The sequence below is a fragment of the Ixodes scapularis genome, unplaced genomic scaffold (assembly GCF_016920785.2).
Source record: "Ixodes scapularis isolate PalLabHiFi unplaced genomic scaffold, ASM1692078v2 PGA_scaffold0__279_contigs__length_252992795, whole genome shotgun sequence".
NCBI lineage: Eukaryota > Metazoa > Arthropoda > Arachnida > Ixodida > Ixodidae > Ixodes > Ixodes scapularis.
In genome coordinates, this window is record NW_024609835.1 from 233,235,389 (window position 1) to 233,259,825 (window position 24,437).

The 24,437-nt window shown below is 48.0% G+C and overlaps 1 protein-coding gene across 1 annotated transcript in view; it reads left to right on the forward strand.

Annotated features, from left to right (window-relative positions):
* The window catches only part of LOC8054046 (double-stranded RNA-specific editase 1), a 49,180-nt gene extending 26,636 nt beyond the window's left edge, over positions 1-22,544 (forward strand). Inside the window, exons 3-6 of the mRNA XM_029976742.4 lie at positions 4,498-4,805; positions 9,173-9,340; positions 18,917-19,217; positions 19,659-22,544. Coding sequence (XP_029832602.1) covers positions 4,498-4,805; positions 9,173-9,340; positions 18,917-19,217; positions 19,659-19,991 — 1,110 coding nt within the window. The 3' untranslated portion in view covers positions 19,992-22,544. The remainder of the gene's footprint in view (positions 1-4,497; positions 4,806-9,172; positions 9,341-18,916; positions 19,218-19,658) is intronic.
* The last annotated feature ends 1,893 nt before the right edge of the window (positions 22,545-24,437 follow it).

Below are 24,437 nucleotides of genomic sequence, written 5' to 3' on the forward strand. Positions count from 1 at the left end.
AGTAAAAAAATGTTTTGCAAACGAGTGTTGGTAAATATTTATACTAACCCGTTTAATTTGTTACACTATGCACGCCAACTCGTGAGCAGCGATTACTTTGCGGAGAAAGGGAGTTATTCTCAATAAAGTCTTCGTTCCAAGTGAACAGCTAGGACATTGTACTGTTTTTTTGTTCGCGGTGCGCCGACAGTATGCCGACATCATCGAGGTTTCTACGTATCCCCAGTGGCCAGCAATTCAATGGTGACGAGAAGCTTAGCTTCTCGTCACCGGTGGATCGGTTGGGCATATGGAAGAGAGGGCAAACAATTGAGATCAGCAGGAATCGCAGAAACGTGCGTCGCAAGGAACAAAGACGAGACTACGGTACCGGCGTTGCGAGACTGGAAGGCACGCGGGAAAGTTATGCGTTGTTTATGGCGAAACATATTAACAGAAATGTTTCTTACATTTTCGAATATTTGTCGACAAACTCTAGCATAGTAGCTAAAAATTTTTCGTACCATCTGAAGCAAATAAAGTGGTCTTCAAGTACAACATTACTATATTTTGACTTAAAATGCCACACTAGATCGATAACAACCAGCGGAAAAAGAGGATAAACAAAATGACTGGCTTGTTTCACCGATAGATGGCGCATCTTACTGCTTAATCAAAAATAATTATTGTTGTTCTATATCCAGCCGTTTATTACAGTACCTAGGTACTTTTCCCTTCCTAGGCACCGTGGTTTACCAAAATGGGTTTACCATCGCTTCGAGAAAACCGGCCCTGGTGGGTTCCTCGTTGTGGCTTCGGGGGCACATGCCCATCTTCTTGGGGATCCTTTCATAGCCCTTAGGCCCCAAGTTGTATTTGAGAACAGCCATGGCCACAGCAGTCTTCACTGTCCTGGGCGATGCGAATCTCGTCTTGGGGCATCTCTTCCCGATGAGTGCGTTGAATGACTCTTCTAAGTTTTCATTCTGCAGCACCTTTGAAGCAGGGTCTGATGGGATGGCCAGTTGTAGAAAGAAGTACCAACTCCTTTGCAATGTCCCTTGCAAAGGCTGGGCGATGTGGGTGTGACACAGACGCTTCTCGGTAGCAACCAGTGTGTTTTGACGGTTGTAGTGGCACCACAAGTCTTCTCTGCTAGGGCAAACCACATGCTGTGGTGCTTCATCGGTAAAGTAAAAGTGCAAGAGACTTGTGTAAATGCCTTTCTGCATTTTTCTGACGTCAGGAGCGTTGTCTTTCAGAGCAGTCGCATAATAGTTTGTTAGCTTTCTCATCATGACGTTAGTCAACTTCCTCTTCCCTCCAAGGCCTTTTTCGCTCTTCAACTTTTCCATGCCACTGTACATCCTCTTGGTCGCATTGACACAGTCTTCCTTCTAGATGTCCTTGTCATAGAGGCCAAAACCAGCAATGTGTGTAAACTCTTTACTGTCACCATAACTTAGTACGGTGACATACTGCAGCTTGTGGAGCTCCAAAGATTTGCTGAAGATGACTCCTCCAGCCACAACCTCCGTAGCATTTTTTGATCCTCTGAAGTTCTTCGGACAAAGGTCTTTATGAGGCATCCCGGCCTGGTAGCCTTCAGCGTCCTCTTTTGGGCCCAGGTTGCATCCGTGACAGCAATTGCTGTGAACGGAGAAGTCGAGCACCAAACCGGTTGTCACTTCAATGACTGCGCTAACACCGAAATTCGACGTGTGGCCGCGCTTCTGCCAAGTACCGTTGTAACTGACGCAGACGTCGGGCAAGTCATCTGCATCGTTGACGTGGCCTTCTCCATCCTCGGACACCTGAACTCCTCTCACTGCAATCGCTGCCTCCTGCATCGCGTGCTGCTGCCACGGATGCTTCATGCACCTTCTCTGCAGTCTTCTGATAGGTCTTTAGATGGATCGGCGATTGAGCATTCATGCCACCGAAAAGGTTCTTCAGCTTTGTGAAGCTGATGCCGCAGAATTTTCTGACAACACAAAAGTGTGCGGGAAGTTGCTCTGCCGGGTCTTACTGACAACCGCCGACTGACATTGTCACAATGTCCCCGCAAGCTCCGCACACGACAACAAAGTGAAGATTGGCTCCAACGTCACTTTTCTTCAAATCCAGTTAATTTCCACAGTAGTTGGGACACAGCAAGGCACTCACCAATGTCTTCATGGCATACACATCCACGAAGCAATACCTGTCGAGCATCTCGTCGCGAACGTCGTCAGCTGGTTTTGGCAGGTCGGGCCAAAATCGTGATCTTCCTTTCGAAGGTCGTCAACTCATCCGTTTCCTTCTATGCTGAACCACTTTCGGGATGCGGCATAGAAGGAAAGGCCTCCGGAGACAGTGACAGGTGCAATGGGACTGCGTCATGAGCTTTAGAACGTTGTCCACTCACTGTGCCTCTCGATTGCGTAAACCAAGAACACTCACCGAAGCTTCCGTGAATGTAGGCTTTTCTCAGCTACATTTTTGGGACGAAAGACGATATGACATTGCAGCGAAACAGCGAGATTTAGCAGATACGACAATAAAACGTGGTCTGAAGTGTGACCGCCGCGAAAGATCAGTTGTGGCTCTAGTTTCAGTTTTCCCGCCAATAAGAAGACGAGTTCCATCAAATTCCCTATTATTCTTTCCGTGGAAGAAGTTTTTACGACAGGGTTCTTCCCATGCTCACATACCGTCGACTCGTGTTTACTATTTAAAAAAAAAAAAAAGAACTAGAAACGACCTTTCCAATGAGGGTACGAAAATACCACGCTAGACCTCACAGGCGCAGCGCTGTACCACACCGAAAATCGGAAAAATGGTGCTTTCCTCGCGTCTTTCGCAAGCGCGACGCACCTCGGAGCACTGCGGAGGCCCTGAAAATTGTCTTCTGGGTAATTACGACATGGAAGTTTACCAAATTCCGCCACATTGCTCAATAATAGTCTGAGGTGCCAAAACTGCAACATTTTAAAAACACATTTTTTTGTTGAAAAATGCGCATTGTAGGCCCGTGTCACCCTTAAAAAGGTACTGAACCGGAATTTGAATTTCGCAAAATAAGGCCGCACAAGCTTTGAACAAGACACGATAAACTCCAAAACATCACTGATACATCAAAAAGGATTACCATATTTTTTTGTAAAAGAAGGGTGTGATCAAGCGAGGAATGTGACGTCATGATTCTCCTCGAACAGTTGAGAATGAGGGGAAGCGGCCTTGCTTTTCTCCGCCTCGCGTCGGTTCACCTGCTCGGCGGGACAAAGTGAAGAGGAGAGGGAATGAGAATCGCGATGTCACACGTCTCGTCAGCCTCGTTGGCGGTGTTCAATCGCACACTTTTCCGAAAATATGGACATCGTTAAACATATCACTGACGAGTGATGTTTTTGGGTTTTGCCACCTCCCGCTTATCGCTCCATCCCTGTTTTGTGAGCTCCAAATTTCAGTTCAGCATTCCTTTAAGCGCTGTTTGAGAAGATCCGAGCCACCCACCGATGCATAACTGCATGCCAAACACACTCTAGTGTGTACATTACGTTATAAGAGGTCTGCGGCCTTCTGCACCACTTCGTTGCACCGGTGCCAAATCCAGGAGTGGTTCCTCGGTCGTTGATCGAGAGAGATGAGTGTCCCTGGAGGTTGTGCTTTGAGAACCCCGCCATAGAGGGGCGGAGCGCTCTGCCTTCCGAGATGGTTCATTCCACAAATATGGAAACGTGGTACTTGGAATGCGTTTGGATGGGTGCGTCTAAGGCGTCCCAACGCATAGTCTCTCAGTTTTTGCCCGGTGTCGTCGTAAAAGCATCAAGCCATTGCCTGGGGTTGGATGTTGCAGATGCACATTCTGCCGTAACTCGCCTTCTGCTCAACGGTTCTCGGAACCCTCTGCAACGGCAAGATGCGACGCTGTGACAAACGGTGACGCTCGCCTTCCCTCGTTTCTGTTTGCCTACTACGGGCAACAACCATGTGGCAGGATGCCGACGGCACAACGGGCTGGCTCCTGTGGCACAGTTTGTTGACACTTCCAGACCAAAAATAAAACAACCAATTTTGTCATTTGTGTTTGTACGGCGCAAGCTCGGTCTGCCTTTTGAATTGCGGCATCACTGGTTTACGCTGTAGGTGAGAACGGTTAGCCAGTGCTGTACTACTGTTAATCCGGGGTCTTCAGCGTGCACCACGCAGTAGCGATACGCGACCACACGACTGTCGTCTGAGTCGAAACGGGTAGGGGTGGGGATTGAACCCAGGATCCCTGGATGTTGCAATGCGAGCTTTCGCTCCACATGCTCCGAGCTGGTGTGCGCTGACGCACTCCTCCACCGATTCCCCCCCCCTTAGGGACCACTTTTAATATGTGGCCGGTATGGGACGCTAAACAAGACGATCAAAGATGCGTTCCATACATCATAACAAAAGTTTGTCTTTTCCTTTTTTTCTTTTTTTTTTTTTGTGGCTCCTTTGTTTGTTGCATGTTTTAACTAACGAAGAATGTGCGACCGACCATTGCAGGTGATGGCGGACCGGGCGGAGAGTGCCAAGTGGAAGGTGCTGGCTGGCATAGTGATGACCCAGGGAGATCTGGAGGACGGGGAGGTGAAGGTGGTGACGGTGGCCACCGGCACCAAGTGCATCAACGGAGAGTACATCAGCATGAACGGGGCAGTGCTCCAGGACTGCCACGCCGAGGTGGTGTCCAGGCGCTGCTTCAAGGACTTCCTTTACGGCCAGCTGGAGCTCTGGCAGAAAGGCCGGGGCCAGGAGAGCGTGCTCGAGGAGCGCCAGGGCGGCAGGGGCTTCCGCATCAAGCCGGGCATCAAGTGAGTCTCGGAGGGCATTCAGCGGGGCGCTGGATCGTGCCAATTGGGGGCATCGAGTTAATAGACCTTTTGCATAACATGCAGCGTCGATAGGAATACAGGGATAACTTTGTTCAGAACTCAATGCAGCAGACAACGAAGGAAGCAAAGTGGGTGACAAACTGCGTTACCTCCTTCGTTTCTCACCCTCTTTTTTTCTTTTTTCTTTTTTTTGTGTTACATTGTAGATGTTGCAGGGGGCAAGGAGGAGCAAACAGGACTTTACGCGTGGTTTGAGTCTTTTGCCGCTTTTGTTTCGTGGCTGTTGGTTTCCCTCAATATCGGCTCAACGTATCAGTACACATGGCTGAACTATAGACCATTCCATCAGAAAGAAAACTCTTGGACCGACGTGACGCTTATCCTTTTCCTCAAAATGTTGCCTGCTTCTCTGACGGGATTCTTGGAAACGGCCAAGTTGACATTTATGCAGCTTAAGGATGCGTGCTTTTCCGTAAATATTGACTGCCGTATTACAAATTTAATAGCTTGTTTCTTGTACCCTGTCAAATACCAGTTTGGAATTGGCCGAACAGTGTTGCACTGTCATGGGCTGTGCAAATAATGGAGATAGATGTGAACTAAGTGCTGAACCAGTGTGCACGAACCAGACTAAGAGGAAATAAATCTGAATGTGGCGTGTTTATGCCACAGCAGTTACATGCCGATCCAGACCTGCAGCGCTGGTGACTGTTTAATTTAAAACTAAAAGACTTAAATTAAGCCTTTGGGAAATAGTCTCATCTGCTCGCACGTTTTTTGTTTTATTTTATTTTTAATGGCCGGCGAACTGCCGCAAGTCTCGTGCCGACATTCGTGCTGGGCTACTGCAGAAATGTAAGCGGAGCACAGCGTTGGCCTCGAACGAAACAGTTGCGTGGCAGCTAGATCAATAATTTAGTGACTATTAGGCCCTTCGCCTCTCAAATAGCGATCGCTCAGCGCATACTCGCCAAGCGGATTCCCGTGCCCCTCGTGAGATGCGAGCTGTCTTTCCATGTGCCGCTGGTAGATCTGGAGCCAAGGGAGCACTCGCCGAACGGCTCAAACCGATGCGTGGGAAAGTGGCAGAATGCATCGAGCAGTTCGGGGAAGTTCTCTGGTCTGACTTTTCCGAGAAAGTTTGATCCGTAGTCGCTAGCAAAATTTGAGTTTCGGTATTTGCCTTGGCGATATTGTGGCAGCCACAAAAGCTATTGCGCCATTAGCCCTTGAGGATAGAAAGTTTTGAGAATGTCGGAGAGACGCAGTGGTGTTACAAGCCCCGTTTGAAAGTCGGCGAAGCGATACAATGCGGTGCCGAGGTGTGGACATTCCCGCCATACTGCCGGAGTTGCGATGAAGATGCGTGAAGGGTTACTCTTGCTTAGTGTATGCTTATTATTCTGTGGGAAGGGTACATTGATTGGGTGCCTTAAAAAACACATGCAAAGGAAAAAAACATTTTTTTAAACAGCTTAGATGGAAAACGGATGTCATAAAACGATTTTACAACGAAGAAAAATTTTTAGAGCTATATTTATGGCGCTATACGAATTTGCAGTTGGCGCCCACGGGCGCCACGGAAAAGTGGCTTTTATTTATCACATGACTGGTACATATTTGTCACATGGTGCTTGCGCCCTTTCGGAAGCTTCCTATGGCCTCTAAAAGTAACTTGTTCATCTTTGTTTGAAGTATAACAAAAAACTAAGATTAATAAATATCTCTTAGAGCTCAAAGGAAACTCCTGAAAAAGCGCAAGCAGACGTGATAGACCTGTGCACCGATCAGATGACGGCGGCGGCGCCCCGAAGCAGACGAACTTGTGCAACGACGGTGGCGTGGAGAAACGCGTTGAAGCGGCGTTGCACAACGCTCAGCGTGCGGCGGTAACGACGCAGCGCGGCGATGCACAGGACTACCACGTGACCAGCAGCGGGTCCCGCTGGCACCTCTTTAAATTCGTTTTACGTCGTAAATATTTGCGACTTTAACTAACTATAGGGGCGCCACTGATTTTCCAAAATGGCAGTTATAGTGAGGGTCGGAGATGCATGCCGCTGTTGAGCCTGTCTAGTGTGCTGGCTTCAGCGAGCGACACAAATTATTTTTGGTAATACAAAGAAGCTAGGGTGTTATAAGCGCAGGTCACCTCTTTATCCTGAAAACAAGAACAGTGTAAGCATAATATTTACACAAGGATGCACATTTTAATTCTGGAGCGAAACCGAAACTAACCTCTATTTTGGATTAAATTTCTTGACATGGGTCTTAATTTCGGATTCTTTCACTACTCAAGATGTGTCTTATATCGTAATTATCTAGTTAGAAAAGTTGTTTGCGGAAACTTAATTTTTGTGACATACGTGTTTTATTCCGGCTGATGTTTGTAGTTGTAATTCTAGTAGCTGAAAAAATCAGTACTGATATTTGTGCGTACTCGCTGCCTTTTCTCGCTTGGATAATAGTCATGGTAAATAATAAACTGCGAGCCTTTTAATGGGTTTAGGGGTATTTAGATGATTAATTGGTTTAACATTATTTCAAGCACAAGAATAAGAGAATAATTCCAATTTTTACAATATGTCCACAAAATGTATAAATTAATGAACGCTGTCCTCACTGCAACAACCCAAAGATAGAATTCGAGTCAGACCGTTGAAGTGTGTGTGTTTCTTTTTATAGCAACGCGTGACGCATAGGACTTTATTACATACAGTGTTTGACTGTTTGTCTATCTATCTTGATAGCGATGTCAGAATATTTCATACACAAAAAAGAAAACAAAATTATACCTTTCTGGTAAGACTATTAAGGTTAAATGGCGTATTTTTGTGATCTTGCCGTTAATTGGGGGCATACATTGCCGCGATTTGTATTAATAATAATATTAAATTTCAGATATTTTAATACATCATTTTTCAAGCTCTAATATAATTTGCAGCTTATGATCTAATTTCAAACGTGCGAACAAATATGACGATCAAAAGTTGCAGCATTTTTAATTACCAAGTAATAAAATTAAAAAAGGCTAAAATCAATAAAAACATTCTAGCTAATGTGAGAAATCCATGTAAAATTACGTTTATTGTGGGTAAGGTATATTTTTATTGTGCTATCAAAGTCGCAACTTTTGACAATCAGCAAAACGTCCAAAGTCACCGTCAATATCCTTCCAGACCAAATAAAAAAAACAAAAAAAAAAAACTTTTTTTAATTATTAATTTTTTTATAACATTTAGTTACTTTCATTTTTACGCTCCGTCGTTTTGCCAATCTCAACCATTCCAGTTCGAAGGAAAGCCTACCTGCTTGCACGTCTGCTCACTGCAGCATGTTGCATTGGCGTTGGAAGCCGGTGAAACAGGAGCGAGTTTTAGTATTGCGTATACGAGAGAACGCAAATGCTGGGGGGGGGTGTTTGCGTTGGCTTTGTGTGTTCTACACTGCGCTTGCGCGGAGCCCAAAATTGCGATCTTGGATGGCGCATGGCGATGAGGCGCACGCACAACGAGGGGCACGCAAAGGCACATCGTTTGCATTTGCTTCTGTGCTCATTCCACGCGCAATACGACAACTCTCTAGTAAGGTACAATCCTATGCCGGCTGCAGCACTATGTTGGGATAGTGAAGAGTGTTGTTTGCATTCGGAAATGACATTTCGCGAGCAGTTCCGCCGTGCCCGCCGAGCAGGGGAATCGTGGGACCCTCACTAGAGCGCTCCCCGTTTCCGCTGCGGGAGGGTGAGCGTCGAGCTGGAGACGCGAATAGCTCTACATTTTTTTTTTTTTTTATTGTAAATTTGTTTTGTAATATTCTTTTTCCATCTAGCCTGTTTAAAAAAAAAGTTTTTTTCCTTTGCATGTGTCTTTTAAAAGCTAAGGCAGTAAATAGGAGCCACGCTCGTCCAGCACGGCAGCTTTCACGCTGTAGCGGGGCTAGCGAGGCATTGGAGGGGAAAAGAACAGCCAGAAGAACGCCTTAACAGTGGCAACCACGCAGCAAAAGTGCCAGCAAGCGGAGCATTGTCCGCTGCATGGTGCTACCTGTCGCGGCATCCTTCAAGAAAACTTAAAACTAGCGCATGCAAGAAAAAATGATTTTCTATTCTTCATTCGTTAGGTGACAGAGGCTAATTGCTACAATTAATCCGCCAAGGCCCAAAAATGATTGCACCGTCCCTTTAATTTCTTGCTAGCAATCTGGGCCCAGTGTGATGAGCAACGCCTGCATCAGTGCTCCGCCGTTCGGAGGTGGCAGAGGTTGCTGGCTCGGAGCGGCCTACCTCTCTTCCTCCGTACTCGTCGCGCGAAGTGCGTTGCTGACACGGAGCCGAACCGTTGCAGGTTCCACCTGTACATCAGCACATCCCCGTGCGGGGACGGCCGCATCTTCTCGCCCCACGAGCTGCTGGACAGCGCCGAGCCACTCCCAGCCGACAGGCACCCCAACCGCCGGGTGCGAGGCCTGCTGCGCACCAAGATCGAGGCCGGGGAGGGCACCATTCCCCTCAGGTGGGCGGCCTCTGCGTGTGGCATCTCATAAATTGGAACCCCAAATATTGCCGGGTGCATGACCGGGGGGGAACGCTTTTCAGTTCTTCCAGGAGATTCGTGTTTACTCTTACCTCTAGCGTGATAGATCAGGTGCCCAACATGACCTTGCCGACTCTCCCCCGAGTGTTCGATGCTCGATCGTTCTAGGTGGAATGTTCGAGATGCCGGGCGTAATAGATGAGCCCGGCATGGCCTTGCCCGCTCGCTCTCGTACTAGCCAGCTATCGCGCCGACACCAACATCTCCACGCTTGCCACTGTTTCATCGACGGCCATTCTCTCTTTTGTTTCTGGTGCAAGCTCGCCGATTAAACCTTTTCCAGATTCACACTCGTAGATCCTTTTCTATCCGCGACAATTTGCATCCCTGGTTTATTCAGCGTTTCACATTCGACGACGATGGGAGTGCCTGGCTGAAACGCAATGAAACAATAGAATTTTAGGGAACTGTAGGTGTGTCTCCAATCGGTGGAGCCACGTTCCAATACAATTGTCAAACAGCATGCGCAAAATGCGTCCTCGCTTTGGTCACAAGACTGCAATTTTGCTCATGGATGTGTGACAAAGAGCCTACGAATATGAGCTAAATTAATTTTTGTTTACTTGAGGAGCAATGCATAAAGTCTTTGCCCAGAAAGGTCGTAATAAATGAAAACTTAAGAAAAACAGATGGTTCATAGGCCTTCATGGACAAAAGATGGAGTCGCCGATCGTTTTTTGGACTCCATTAATTCAAACTTGTTCAATATTTCGCACCTAGTGGAGGAACCGTAACTTACCCCATTCGAACAGTTTAAAGTCCGAAAGTTTGATTATTCGGGCAAAATCGTCGCAAGCGATCAGTGGGATGCACCGCCGAGAAGCGGCCATTTTGAATTCTATGTTGGCTGCAAATGGATTGGCTTGGTTTGGCAGCGCTACTCCCGCCGCCGCAATGTGTCATTAAGAAGCGCAGAAAGTACTTCACCATAGCGCTAGAAAAGAAGGCAGCGATTCTCAAGCAAACAGAAAGTTGCCGAACGCAAACGGAGGCGTATCCTGAAGGAAGGCACTATTTACGGCTTTTTTAAGCCCACTTGGAAGTAATAAAGGCAAGTTTTTTCTCATTTTTCGAACTGCACTATTATTTGGACGTTTTTTCGGTCCCTGCGAAGTCCGAATAGTCGGTCGGCGACTGTGTTTATATGCAATCGTGGATAACCTGAAATAGGGTATGCATGGCGGCCGAGTGGTCCAGGGTGTTGCTCTCTGGCGGCAGGAATCGCGAACCTCTGGGTTCGAGTCCTTCTGGGGAAATGTCTTTTCTATTGCTTTCTTTTGTACTTTGAGTGTTATTGCACAAGTGCATAATTTATACACTTAACTCTTCATAAATGACATAATTAAATCTCACAAGTGTTCGTAAATTTACCCCAAACCAATGTGCCTCCCGCCCAGGCGATCGTGGTCTGAACGAGTCTAGTTTTCTCCTTTCACAACGTCTGTTCACGTTCTTGGACAGATGGGGCGGGCAGGAAATATGTGAAAATTAATCTTGACACTTTCCCCAGTTCTTTCGGTGCAGCCGCAATCTACAAAACGTTGGGGATCTTGAAAAAAAAGCAGGTGACTACTAAACCAACATAGCGATGCCCAGCCCGCATGGCGTTTCTTTTCCACACCCCAGACTGGGTGTGTTCCCATAGCACCGCCGTTCTCAGCTGAGGTGTGCCGGATGCCAGCGATGCGATTGCTGTTTTAAGCTTTGCCAATGGGCTCACCCTGCTACATACTTCTGCAATTCACCAAAATGTGACGAATTCGCCCTAGTGCAGCACCAAGAGTTCATTTTGGTTCTCGACTGCCTTCTAATAATTCAGGTTTCAGTAAATTCCCAGATCTTTCAGTAGGATGGTGCTTATTTGGGTTGATTTGTAACTTTGGTGCAGGTTACTTACCGTTTAAGACTTCAACGTCAAGTACATTGTTGTTTTTGCTCACAAAATTTTGTCAAGAACAGTCAAATTCAACACCACGCCAAGCAAGAACCACGCTGCGTAGCACAGCCATTTTAGTCTCTTTTGAAAGCCGCACTTTCGCGCTTTACGTTTTTTAGCGGAATGAATATTGTCAGCCCGACAACAGTGGTAATCTGAAAGAAACAAAAATAAGAATACTCGCACACCATTGGGGCTTTTGAGTCACGTGTGGTGAATCCTCTCCTCTGATTGGATGCGACGAAAATTCGGCTGCTAGACAAAAGCGAAACGCACCGCCATCTTGGACGCATCTGCGTGCGCATTGCTGCGTATCGCTGCTACGATGCCTGGTGGTCATCGAAAGGTTCGAAGTGCGCATCCCTTCGGCAAGAAAAAACGTCGGCCTCTGCCACGCGAGGTTTTGTCAGATCCACCTGCAGCGGAGGCAAACGACACGGCGAGCAACGCGAGCGCACCCACAGACGATGCGATCGCGCATGTGATACCTACGGCCGAAATGACGCGTGTGGACGCTCTGCTTCTTTTCGACGCGCAAAAAGGCAGAAATCGAGTCTCACGTGAGAGATACAGAGCAGAAGCTTTCTCAAATGTCCGCCACTCGACGGAAGCAGTCCTTTTTGGGAGAAAAAACAGAAGATGCTGAAACGACGGCAATGGGAACATTGTTCGCCATGCTAAGCCTTTCTGCTTTGAACGAGCTGCTTCGGCGTGTGAAATGCTAACTCTGCGGCAGCTCGGTAAACATCTCAAAAGGAGGCCGAGAATATGGAATTGCCGTGAAACTGATCTTGAATTGTGATGCATGCGGAGAAGTGGATAGCACTTGGAGCTCGCCGAGAGTAGACGGGGACGCAAGCTGCAATTTCTTCGAGGTGAACGTGCTCGCGACTCGTGCTGTTCCCAGTACGGGGAACGGACAGACAGTACTCAATGACCTTTGTGCCGCCCTGAACATTTCTAAGCGAGGCATGCACACGAAGACGTACCAGAACTACGTTAAGAACAAGCTCAACCCTGCCGCTCGGAGGGCTGCTGCACACGTAATCGGCGAGTGCGTGGACGCAGTGAAAGCGCTATACAGTGTAGACCGCATATAATGTATGTTGCGGAAGTCGCGAAAATCCGCACTATAAGCGGTACCGCGCTATAACCAAAACATCAATTTTTCAGGCCAAAATACATGCCATGAGACAACTTACCTTTGTAAAACAATTTACTTTATGTTAGATGAAAAATAAAGCTTAGTTTGAGGAAAGTCTTTATTTCACCAGACTAGTACACCTCTCTCTCAAGTGTGTCACACATTTTGAAAGAAATGAGCGACTTTTGCCTGGCGCAGCCTTTTATTGGCGTCGCGGGTTGCGGACGGACGTTGCGAGCATTCAGGATTGCTAACTTTAATCACTTTCCTCCGGCAATGAAAACGCATGAAAATTCTCATCCCTTCTACGGTACGCGCCAGTAATACCTTCAACTTGAGCACAGGCATGAAATGCTCCAAATAAGAAATCCGGGCGATGTTCGAAAACACAAATGCTTAGAAAGCACCACTGTAGTCGAAGTAAACAAACACGACGACACGGCTTTTCTGCCGTCTTGAGAGTGCCGCCAACATCGCCGCACGAATAGGTGGATCTTTCCTCCTAGTATGTGCTGGGTTATCATAGCGACACACAACGAAAATTCACAGTCAAGTATAGCGCTTTTGCGGGGAACGATGAGCGTCCACCACAGCGTCTACGTTGACGATCACAACCGACGCCATGTTTGCGGATAGAAGCAGCCGGCCCGCGACCGGCATGCAACGCGCGCGAACACTTCTCCTCGACCTGCGATTGGTCTGTCGTTGCGGTTGTTTCCAATGCAGCGGAGGGACGCACGCACGTGAATGACACGTGCGTGCCTCCCTCCGTCGCTATGGCAACTGAAGCCTCTCTCTTCGCTTCTCCCCGCTTCTTCGAGCAACCTCCTTGCTCCGCGAGTGCCGCTTGCGTCGGTCGGCGTTGGTTGGCGCGGTTGGCGGGCTGTTCGAAACTGCACTATGACCAGTATTTCCCTTCACGCGCCTGCATTTTAAGCGGTATGTAATTACATGGAGTTCTATGGGAGGCGAACCGGTGGTTTAAAAAAGCCGCATTATACCCGGTCCTGCACTATAAGCGGTTACGCTGTAAGTGGTCTATACCGTACTCCGATTTGGACTTCGGAAATCCCGGAAATATAGTGGTCTCCTTTGATGGGTCGTGGCTGACTAGGGGCCATTCATCACACATCTGTGTGGGAACTGTTATAGAGCTATTCACAGGCTATGTGCTCGATTTTGTCGTGCTTTCGAACTTTTGCTTGGGTTGCGAGCTTGGCCCAAAAGAAGGTGACCCTGGGCATGAACAGTGGCGAGCTGGCCACAGGTGCCAAATGAACAGCTCAAGTAAGCCTGGCCAGATAGAAGTCGAAGCTGCCGCAGTCCTCTTCGGTCGTTCGTGGAACAAGCATCGACTCCACTACACCACCATGCTGAGCGATGGTGATAGCCGGGATTTCAACAACCTCCAAGCGGACAAAGTGTATGGTTTTGTGCCCATTGAAAAAGAGGACTTCATAAATCATGTGAGCAAGCGATTGGGTACTGCTCTCCGAAACCTCGTCCAAAAACAGAAGGGAGAGGGCAGGCCAAGCCTTGGTGGCAAAGGGAAGCTAACGAGTGAGCTTATCGTGAAGCTCACGATGTACTACGGCTGGGCACTGAAGGGACACCAGGGCGACATTGATGGGTTGCAGAACGCTGTTCTGGCTACGTACAACCATGTGACATCCACCGATGCCCAGCCAAACCACTCGCTCTGCCCAAAGGGACAAGACTCCTGGTGCAAGCAGAACAAGGCTGCTGCAAAAAAGCAGCCTGCACCCAAGCATCGCTACAACCTGCCACAAAATGTCGCAGAATCCTTGCTTCCAGTGTACATGCGTCTCTCCGACAGGAAACTGCTGGAACGCTTCCAGCGAGGGAAGACGCAGAACTCGAACGAGAGCCTGCACGCTGTAATTTGGTCACTGGTGTCAAAAAGCAGGCATGCCTCCTTGTACACTGTTGAAGCTGCCGTGGCTGAGGCAGTGATAAGGTTCAATGCAGGAAAAGAGTGTGCGACAGAGGCAATCTTGAGAGAGCTGAACATCAACGTGGGCAGCAGCAGCCTTCAAAGGTGCGGCGAGAAGGATCGCTGCCGGCTCGCTGCATCTGACAAGAAGCATGAGCAGGCTGAGAACTTTCAGCACGCAATTAAAAGGAAGCGGACCAGTGTAAACGAAAAGGACTATGTGCCTGGTGGTTTCTAGAGTCAAAACCAGCTGGCCCCCCCTACGTCTGTGTAAATAAAGCGTCTTCATGTTTTAAACTTCTTATCTTGTTTTCTCGAAACTACTTTTCGTGCCACAATGCGGGCTGTTGCCCACAATATCTCTGGATGCACTGGTTTGATTTGCATGATTCTTGTTGCATATGAAAGCTTAAGAACTGGTTAGTGCAACCATACCAAGAGAATGTAATATTTATTTGTTAAATTATATTTTAATTAGCGGCTAAATTAATCATGTGTTTGTTGTTCTTCAAGGCCTTACTAGATAAGAGCACAATATTTTTTCTGATAAAGCTAAAATTAAAATGGTGGTATGGTTGCACTCTCCGGTCTTTCTAGATGATGTACACATAAAATTTATATAGGTCATTAAAGAGGAAGTTATAAAAAAGTTGGGCAAAATGGCCTGCCATGATGTCATCATTATCTTAAAGGGCAACTCCACTCAAAAAGTCGACCCTATCGAAATGACTGACATCGCTTTAGGAGGTCAAAATACGGTCATACCCAAAATATCACGTCAAACCGACGCCGCGTTACCAATTAAAACCAATATTAAAAATGTTCTCTCGGCTCGGTTAGCGGCCCGAAAGCGGGTGAGCAACGCTGGCACCGGGTGAGCTAGTGAAGCAACACTGGGCAATGACGTAGGTCTAGTCCTACGCTCTCGTACGGACGCCGCGAACGCTTCGTTTCCCGTGGCATTCTGCGATTCTGCTGACGGCACGAGGTGTTTACCACATTATCCTGTGTTCTCCTATTTTTATTAGCGTTTACGCAGTTCCTTTAATTTCAGCATTGCTTCCGCGACAGCACGGAAGAGAGCGAAGCGGTGCTGCTCGCTCACGCGCGCGTCGTGGAGCTGGAGAGATTCGCCGGTCTCGCGTTGGGCAATGTCGAGTAGGATCTGTAGTGCTGTGGGTTGCACCAATAACCCGGTGCGCAACCCGGAGCTGCGGTTCCACCAGTTCCCAAGAGACCGGGAGAGGCACAAGGCGTGGGTCGGTGCCGTTCGCCGGATAGACTTCGGAAGACCGTTGACTCCCAGCTCCAACGCGAAGCTCTGCTCCCAGCACTTTACGTCAGACATCCACACATGGGATCTGCGGCTGCTGACTGCTGCGGGTTTCACCACGAAACAGGCGTCTTTGAAGAACGATGCGGTGCCGTCGCTGTTTGCGTACCGTTCGCCGGTTGCTCCAGCACGATCGGCCGGACGCAGCAGGTCGCGGCTGATCTAACTAGCGTGCACATAAAGGCACCTTGGCTTTAACAACTTAGACCACTTGTGAATAGATCCGTCCATTTATCTCCCATTATTTCGTTTTCTCGGTCCGCGCGCAAGAAACAAATACAGTCACGCTGCGCCGGCACCGACCGCGTCATATTTAGAGCAGTCGGATTCGCTTTTCGGCCGGCAAATTTATAAATACACACTAAAAATTACTATATTTGGTGCATATTTGCAAAGTGAAGCGGTAAAAAAAGAAAATGTGCATCTAACCTTCTGTTTTGAAACTCCACGTGCGACTGAGCCGACCTCGTCAGCGCGTCGGCTCAGAAGCGCGGGACTAGAACTAGGTCATGCCGACGACGCGCCAATAGTATCAGTGTTGCCAAGCTGCTTCAACCGGTAGTTTCGGTTTCGCCGAGCCGCCGGACCGATTCTTGCATTCGCGATATCTACAAAACTATACACACTACCGAAAAACAAATTATATCTCGTGATTCAGGGTCACCGGCTTCGACTAAACAGATCATAACCCAAAAATTGTAAAAGTGGAGTGGAGTTGCCCTTTAAGATATATAAGATGTAGACCGACACGCGGGCTTGACGTCACGGAGCTGCGGCGGCGCTGCGATCGCACTGGAGCCAGGTGGTGTGGGCAAAAGCGCGCCCGGTTTGCATGGGCGTAATAGCCTTTCAGCATGCCGCGAAGCTGTGTTGCCGTTAATCGCCCCCAAAGGTACAGAAATATTAGTGAAGTGAGTTTCCACAAGCTTCCGGCGAACTCTGAAAGGCACAGAAGGTGCGTAATATTCCTGGATCAAAAAGAATGGTCGCTTCGTGCGAACGACCGTTTTATGCGGCATGCACTTTCTTGAAGGCAAGTTCGGCTTTTATTTCAATCTCCGTCCCAAGGCTTGCTGATATCCAGGGAAACCGTAGCCTGATCGAGACCACCCGGATTTTGTTCCCACGGTGTTCGCGCAAAAAGCACCGGCCAAGCGCTCGTCGGAGGCTCGCTGCGCCCGCGCTATTAAGCAGAAGAGGATCGGCGACAGAACGGCAGTGTTGTAGGCGCTATGGAAAAAAAGTAACGAAATATGTTACTCCTTAATCGCAAATAAAAGGTAAGCGTTACCGAGCTACGTTAACTAAAAATAAAAGGAACCCGTTACCACTACCCATAAAAAGTAAGGCACGTTACTTCTGCGTTACTTTTTAAATTATGATTTAACACGTTTTACTGTTTTGACGATACAACTATGCATAAGCTCATATATCAAGAAATATTATGTTCATGCAAAACGGAACATAATTACTTTATCTCTTTCTGCGGTTTCACCTAAATACTCACGAGAAAAAACGCAAAGAAAAACGCAGAAAACTTAGAAATTTACATGGCTTGAGACCTAAAAACACGGAAAAAATTGAAGTGTAATTTCTTTAAGACCTGGGAAGTATCAACGAGTAACGTAACTACGTTACTTCAAATAGTAACGTAGTACGTTACTCGTTACTGTGTCGAAAAAGTCACGAGTAGGTATACGTTACTGAAAAAAAGTAACGCGCCCCTGGCAACGCTGTTACTTGTAACGCGTTACCGCGAAGACTGCATAACGGACAAAGCGTTACTGCTTGTCATGCCTTGTGGTCATGAGGGCAGGAAAAATATCATACCATGACTTGAAGACGCTGTGTGTTTTTAATCAATTAATAAATACACTTCCGCGGACCCACGGCCGGCTGATCCCGCCGGCAGTGCGGAAACCGACTCGCCTCGAGAGACTTGTGCGTCTGCACCGTGTCATCCGTGAACTGGCTTGGCGAAAAAAACTAAATAAACGACAACGTGAGTCGTCGACTTGGGTGGCAGCAACTTCACGTTGGAAGTCCAGCAGACCTTGTTTGCGGCGTACGGATCCTCGCAGGCAACGCCGTCCACGCAGTTTGTTTCGATACCGCTGCCGTTCAGGCTCGGGTAGCGAGCGCAAATAGTCGGGCATAGCATACGACATACGTTGTCAGGAAATACGACGCACAAATACAGCTAGAAGCGTCCTAACAACGTCAACAACGAGCCCACGCCACACGACAGAATGGCGAAAACACAGAGCCGGGCCCCTTTTGCCCACATAGCTGCCGCGCATGCGCGGCCTTCCGGCCGTGTTGGTAAACAAAGCCGCTCCGCGTGTCGGTCTATATATCCAGTCAAAAAGTGACTGGATATTTTCTTTCAGCTTATCAAAGAGCACTATGTATCAAAATTTCAACTATGTAAGCTAAAAATTAATGAAAATAGCCATAAGAGCAGTGTCTGCCCTTAAGCACGATTGCGGTGTCTTGAATAGCTGCGGACACCATTGGTTGGGTCGTGGTGGTTTCTGCAGGTTTAAGATTTAAAAAGAATATTTGAGTACTGTACCAAGAGGGTAGATAGATATCCAAGTTGGTATATGAACGTATTGTTTTAGGCTTACTTTTTATGTGAAATCCCTCGTCGTCTTTTCACCTCCCGGGAGGGCTTTGCACTAGTTTTACCGAAACAAAGTTCTAAAATTTGTAATACCAACCTTATGGCTATAATTAATGTCAGCAGAAATTTAGAAAGGTAGGGTAATTAGTTTATGACGAAGGGTAACATTTTGATGACATACGGTATTTTATGAAAAAGACACAAACGAGGGATTTTCCGGCGGTGAATTCGTTATTAAAGACCTAGTGTTTTTCGTGGTAGAAGTGCTGGCAGTGTGACGATAGATTCCTAGTAGATTGAATGTTAACGATATTCACAGTTCTGCTCCAAAAGTTCTTTCTGCTGCTCCGAAAGGTGCTCCAAAACGAGCCGGTCGCGTCGCTGCAGACGCCATTGGTTGGTTTGGGACGTAAGGCGCCCTAATCGGGACCTGCCTCGAGCACAGCCGAAGGCAGCAAATGCGTACCGGAACACCGTTAGACCGCGGTGGCGCCCCCCGCAGGCTGGGACCCGTGATGCAGACCTGGGACGGGGTGCTGCACGGCCAGCAGCGCCTGCTGACCATGTCGTGCTCGGACAAACTGGCCCGCTGGAACGTGCTGGGGCTGCAGGGCTCGCTGCTGTCCCTGTTCATGGAGCCCGTGTACCTGGAGAGTGTGGTGCTGGGCTCCCTGTACCACCCGGGGCACATGCAGAGGGCCATGTGGGGCCGCCTGGAGGCACAGCTGGCCCTGGACGAGGGGGGCCCCTTCCAGCTGCACCGGCCCCTGCTCGGGGCCATCAGCAGCCCAGAGTCGCGACAGGTGGGTGCCACGTCATGTACAGTCGCCGACTGATTTTTCTAATGCCTATCATTCGGACGTTTTTGCGGAACCGTCACTCACCCTTAGAGTTAATGTATAACATTGACCGAAATTTGGGACGCCATAAAGCTTTTTGCTCAACATTTCAAACATAATTTGCATGATTTTCTCAGTTCACCCGCCGCGATAGCGCCACGAGCTTAGTCGCCGCCATTTTGGTTGTTTTGATTTGGCCCTGTAGCCTAGATACCACGTCATGTGCAATAAACAAGCTGGGCTGAGGCTATTGGCGACTCCAGCGAAACCAGTGCTGCGTAGCGGCAACGCCGAGAAGCTCAGGTTTCACAGGCAACACAATTGCTTGGCAATTCGCTAGGCATTTTTATAGTCGGAGGCTGGACCCCTCACCTTTCCCCCAGTATTGAGTGCACACCTGTGCAGGTGAACAAGTCTCCAAACTTCAGTATCAACTGGACCGTTGGCTGCGAGGGCCCCGAGGTGGTGAACGCGAGCACGGGCAAGGCGGAGGACGGCCAGGTCTCGCGGCTGTCCAAGCGCAGCCTCTTCGCCCGCTTCTGCCGCCTCTGGGGCCGCGTGGCGGCCATGGAGTCTCAGGACCCCGCACAGCCGCCCCGGCTCTACGCCGACGCCAAGAAGTCTGCCGGCTTGTACCAGGAAGCCAAGGCCAAGGTCAGCGAGGCCTTCAGCGCCTCGGGCCTCGGAACCTGGGTGTCCAAGCCCATTGAGGCTGACGAGTTTGAGCTCGTCTTCTGAGTTCCCCCCTCACCCCTGCGCCTCGTCCCTGTGGCCCCTTGTCCCCGTCGCGTGTCGCGGGTCTGCCTCTCGGGGACTTTGGGTTACCTAGAGTCACTCTGGCTAACCGAGAGTTACCCAGAGTTGCCCCTCGGCAACTCCGGGTCACTTCGGGTTGCCCACAGTTGCCCCTCAGCAATTCTGGGTCACTTTGGGTGGCCCAGAGTTCCTGGGAGTTGGCCATGGTTACCCCTCTGTGTTTCTGGGTCACTTTGGGAAGCCGGGAGTTGCCCACGGGTGCCCCTCGGTGACTGGGTTGCTTTCGGCGACCCCAAAGTCGCCAAGAGTTACCCCGGAGCTTACGAGAGTTACCTAGAGTTCTCGAAAGTAATGCTCTGGGTTAGCGCGAGTTACCGAGGAGGTACCTTACCCTCTCTAGGTGACCCTGCGCATCGCCTCCATAACAGATGGAGACCATTGGACTGTGAATGTCATCGACGGTGGAATGAGGAACGATTCTATTGTGTTCCTCGCTTCGTCTAATTTTGTTCCATCGCAAGCTGTTGATTGGTCACCTTTTTTTTTTTGTTTGCCTCTGACGTATTCTGCATTATTTCTTTTTAAATGGGATTTAAATTTTTATGGCCATGCTTGTCTTGTACACCAGTTGTGTTTTTGTTAGCTGCCTGGGATTTGTATTGTTCCTGCTCTCTTTGGATAGAGCCAGACTGATGAGCAATTTTCTTTCTGTTTTGCGAGACTAAGGGGGGTTTTCCTTTATTTTTCTTCACTCATCATTTTATCTGAGCTCAGGCTGAGGCTTCCCATGGAACACCCAGCCCCTGTAAATGCTGCATCAGATTAGCCGCGGCTGGACAAAGTCCTTGTGTTATCGCTGAAACGGCACCGCGCTACAAACGAGCGAGACTTGTCTCGGTGAAACATCCAGACATCCTTGGTCTTCTCTCTTCTCACTCTCTCCCCTAAATTGCATTCCAGAAGAATTCTACTAACGGGCACCCTGGTGTTGCAAGTACATTGGAGAATACTTGGAACCACTTTACATTATGCAAGTGATAGGTACTCTTGGGATCTTTTGTTTTTGTTTGATTCCTCCTCTGGATGTCGGTAGTTCTTTGTATGCGTTGGGGAATTTCTTTTTTTAATTTTATGATCATCCAGAGTGTCTGACAAGAAGGACTTTAAGCTTTTTTTTCTTTTTGTGGTACTACTCATTGTATCTTGGGACATTCTGCAGGATGTGCATGTGTAATGATGCATACTTGCCCCTTCATAGAAGTGTCGGCTTCGCTGCATCCAGGTGACAACTCTGCCTAATGGACAAAGTTCACACTGAATCTAGCACATTTTTGCTTTTTTCTCGATAGACATCTCCCCAAAAGTATATAGCCTCTACCTCTAATTTGCTGCTTGGTTTTATTTTTTTATAAATTTGCCAAAACGCGTTAAAATTTCATTTTCCAAGTAGGTTTTTCATGTTCAATCAGCCCTGGGCAACCCAGTGGTGTACCAGAGCACGTTCACTTAAATTTGTCTACATTTGAAGCTTTCCAGGATGACACACTTACGATGTCCGTTTGTTTAATTTTTTTTCTGCACAGAGTTTTTGAGGCACTTTCTATTCAACAGGGACAAAAGCTGTAGCATGCTTATCAGGCTATCATCAATCAATGTAGATGGTTGCATCGTTGACATGTCCCCATTTTCACACTATCTCATGTAGCTTGCATTACATAGCAGAAAGAATACCTGCGTCCGGTAATTGTTAAACAGGTCTGAAAGGCATTCTTCGACGTAGTGGTAGGTCTGTTTCATCGCCCGCTGGTGTAGGCAGGCTTGCCGGCATTGATAGACAAGATCACAGCTGTGGTTGTGAAACGTGCCACAATCAGCTCAGAGATTGCTTGATTAGCAATGGGCACCTTCACAATTTTCCAAACGACTGTTAAGCTTGTCAAAGGATGATAACGATGACCTTTCATTCATATTCTTCATCAAACGCTACTCCCCCCAACGGCCATTGAAACAAAGACCTTGCCCACAAACCCAACAGGTTTTTGGATGCTTGCGCACACTTGCCGTAGACGACATCGCATGTCGGTAGACTTTCTCTCCCAATCTTCCCACCACTTTGTATAACAGTGCTAGAGTAGCTTTTAAGCATGCATCCCAACAGAATGAAGCGCTGCATCTTCTCATCATAGCTTTGTCCACATTCTTCCTACATGTTATGCGGCACGTCTACGTGCGACGCAAAGGGTGCTGGCCGAGTACGACGAGGGGAGTGGGCGTAACTGAGGCGTGTGTGACAGTGCACTTGGCCGGTTTCTATTAACACGAAGCTATCAGCGGTACCAACGACTTGTTCGTCGACTGTGTCTAGGGAATTGTTGGTTTTTGTGTTGGCATACTTCGTGTTTAGTTCTGGGTTCATAAGCGACCAGTCAGAGGTGGTTGTCTGTAAATATCCGCTTTTCAAACACTTTGCATTTGTGTCCTACATCCTTGTATATAAAATTCTTGCTTGGTGCACATTAAATTTGATGCCTGGCAGTTGTGTTTCTTTCTGCCTGTTGACAATCATTTAATTGAGGGTATGGAAGGAGTAATAAACAATGAGATGTACGGTAGAACCTCGTTGGAAAACGTAAGTAACTAGAACGTCAGTCGGGGGGTGCTACAGATAAGATGGATGGCAATTGTCATGGAACAATTTTTGACAGAAGCTGATTTACCCGGACTGGGAGGAGTACTAGAACCTGCAGTGCGTCAGCCGGGCACCTTAAAGGGGTACTTCAACGAAATTTGAAATATACCCATTGTGTTCAAAAATAGGTTGAATATGATTCACAATATCTGTAAATGACAATCTCACGGTTGTATTTTGAGCCTGGTGGCTGTATTTTTCGTTATAAACGGCCCACTCTGGCAAGTGCTCCGAGAACGGCTGGCGGAGAGCACATGACGTCCAACGCAATTGTGACGTAATTCGTCTTGGAACGAGTAAAGCTACGGCAGGGCTAACGTCAAGAGGATGGCGTAGTTCCAGGCACCGAAGCAGCTGCTTTTGTACGAATTTTGAGTGACAGGTTAATCTTCTTGAATCATTAAGGGGAACAATAGCGACTTCGGGGACATACAAAAGGGATTCTGGGGAAGGGGGGGGGGTTTCTCTTACCCCTCTTCTCTCGTGGCGGCTGGAGGCGAGACAGATATCGTCACTACCTGTCAAGGTTCGTTCCTATACGGGCATTACAAACGAGGCGTTGGGGACATTCACCAGGTGCTGTTTGCTAATTCTTTAATTCGTTTTAAAATTCCTTTTTGGGACTTTTTTTAACAAGATGTGATAATGCTCCTTTGAACACATGTAGACCAAAAAAAAATAGGCGCCGAAATTTCGTTGTAGTATTCCTTTAAAGGAACTGTGCAACAATGTCAGTGCTTTGCTTAAATAATTTGGGATTTGGTGTCTCGACCTTTCTGAAGTAAAGAACAAAAAAGAAACGCATTTTCCTGGAAGTTTTAGTTTTTATTTTAAAAATGGACAAAGAGGTTTTCGGCACCTCTTAACTCCTTCACCTTCCGAGTGACGTGCACTGTGACGTCGGTGGGGGTCGCGCAGGGTTCCGGTGGAGAAGCTGATTTACCCGTTTTCTAAGGTATCGATGCGACCACCAAATTTAATCAGTCGTGGGTCACTGAAGGCACACACTCAATATCAAAAATAGAAAAAAATACGAAACCCATTTTTTGTGGCTTCTAAAAAGCTGCAAATACGTTGATTGAAAAAAAAAAAAAAAAAAAAAGTTCCACAGACATTTGGAAGCATTCTGTGCGTTCGTCGTTTCGCGTATCGTGGGACTCGCGGGGACGGCGATGGCAGCGGACGATGGGCGTGGGACCTCTGTTTCAAAACTGTCGTTCGCGGTACTGGCGAATTCTGTCTACCTTTAAAAGAGTTTCGGACTGATCAAAAGAATTCGTATTCATCCCGTACGACACGCCCGACCACCAAGCCGATTTGCACGAAGGCGTCGCCGAGCCGTCGCACCCTTCTCGTGGCTGAGGACATCGCTTCGAGTTGAATATGCACGCGTACGATTTCTTTACTAGGTGCGAATGTCGCCAATGCGTGGTGCTTCCCGACTTCGACCCAGGAGTGCTTTTGCTAAAGGAAAATCGGCAGCAAACTTTCCAACTTACAGTTTACCGACTGAATTATTACTAAGGAAAGAGATCGACCAGTAAAGAGGCGCTCCAGTAGCTTCGAGCAGTGCTGCTGATAGATCTTTACGTAGAGTGGAAAAGCGCGAAATTTCTGCTTTTCGGCGACAGTGCACAGAGTAGGGCATGGGAGCTGCTAGCACTCCTCGGTCTATATGCGCTGTGGCGGTCGAGGACGGATCACTTGGAGGTCCGAGCAGTGGCGGATTTAAGGGGGAG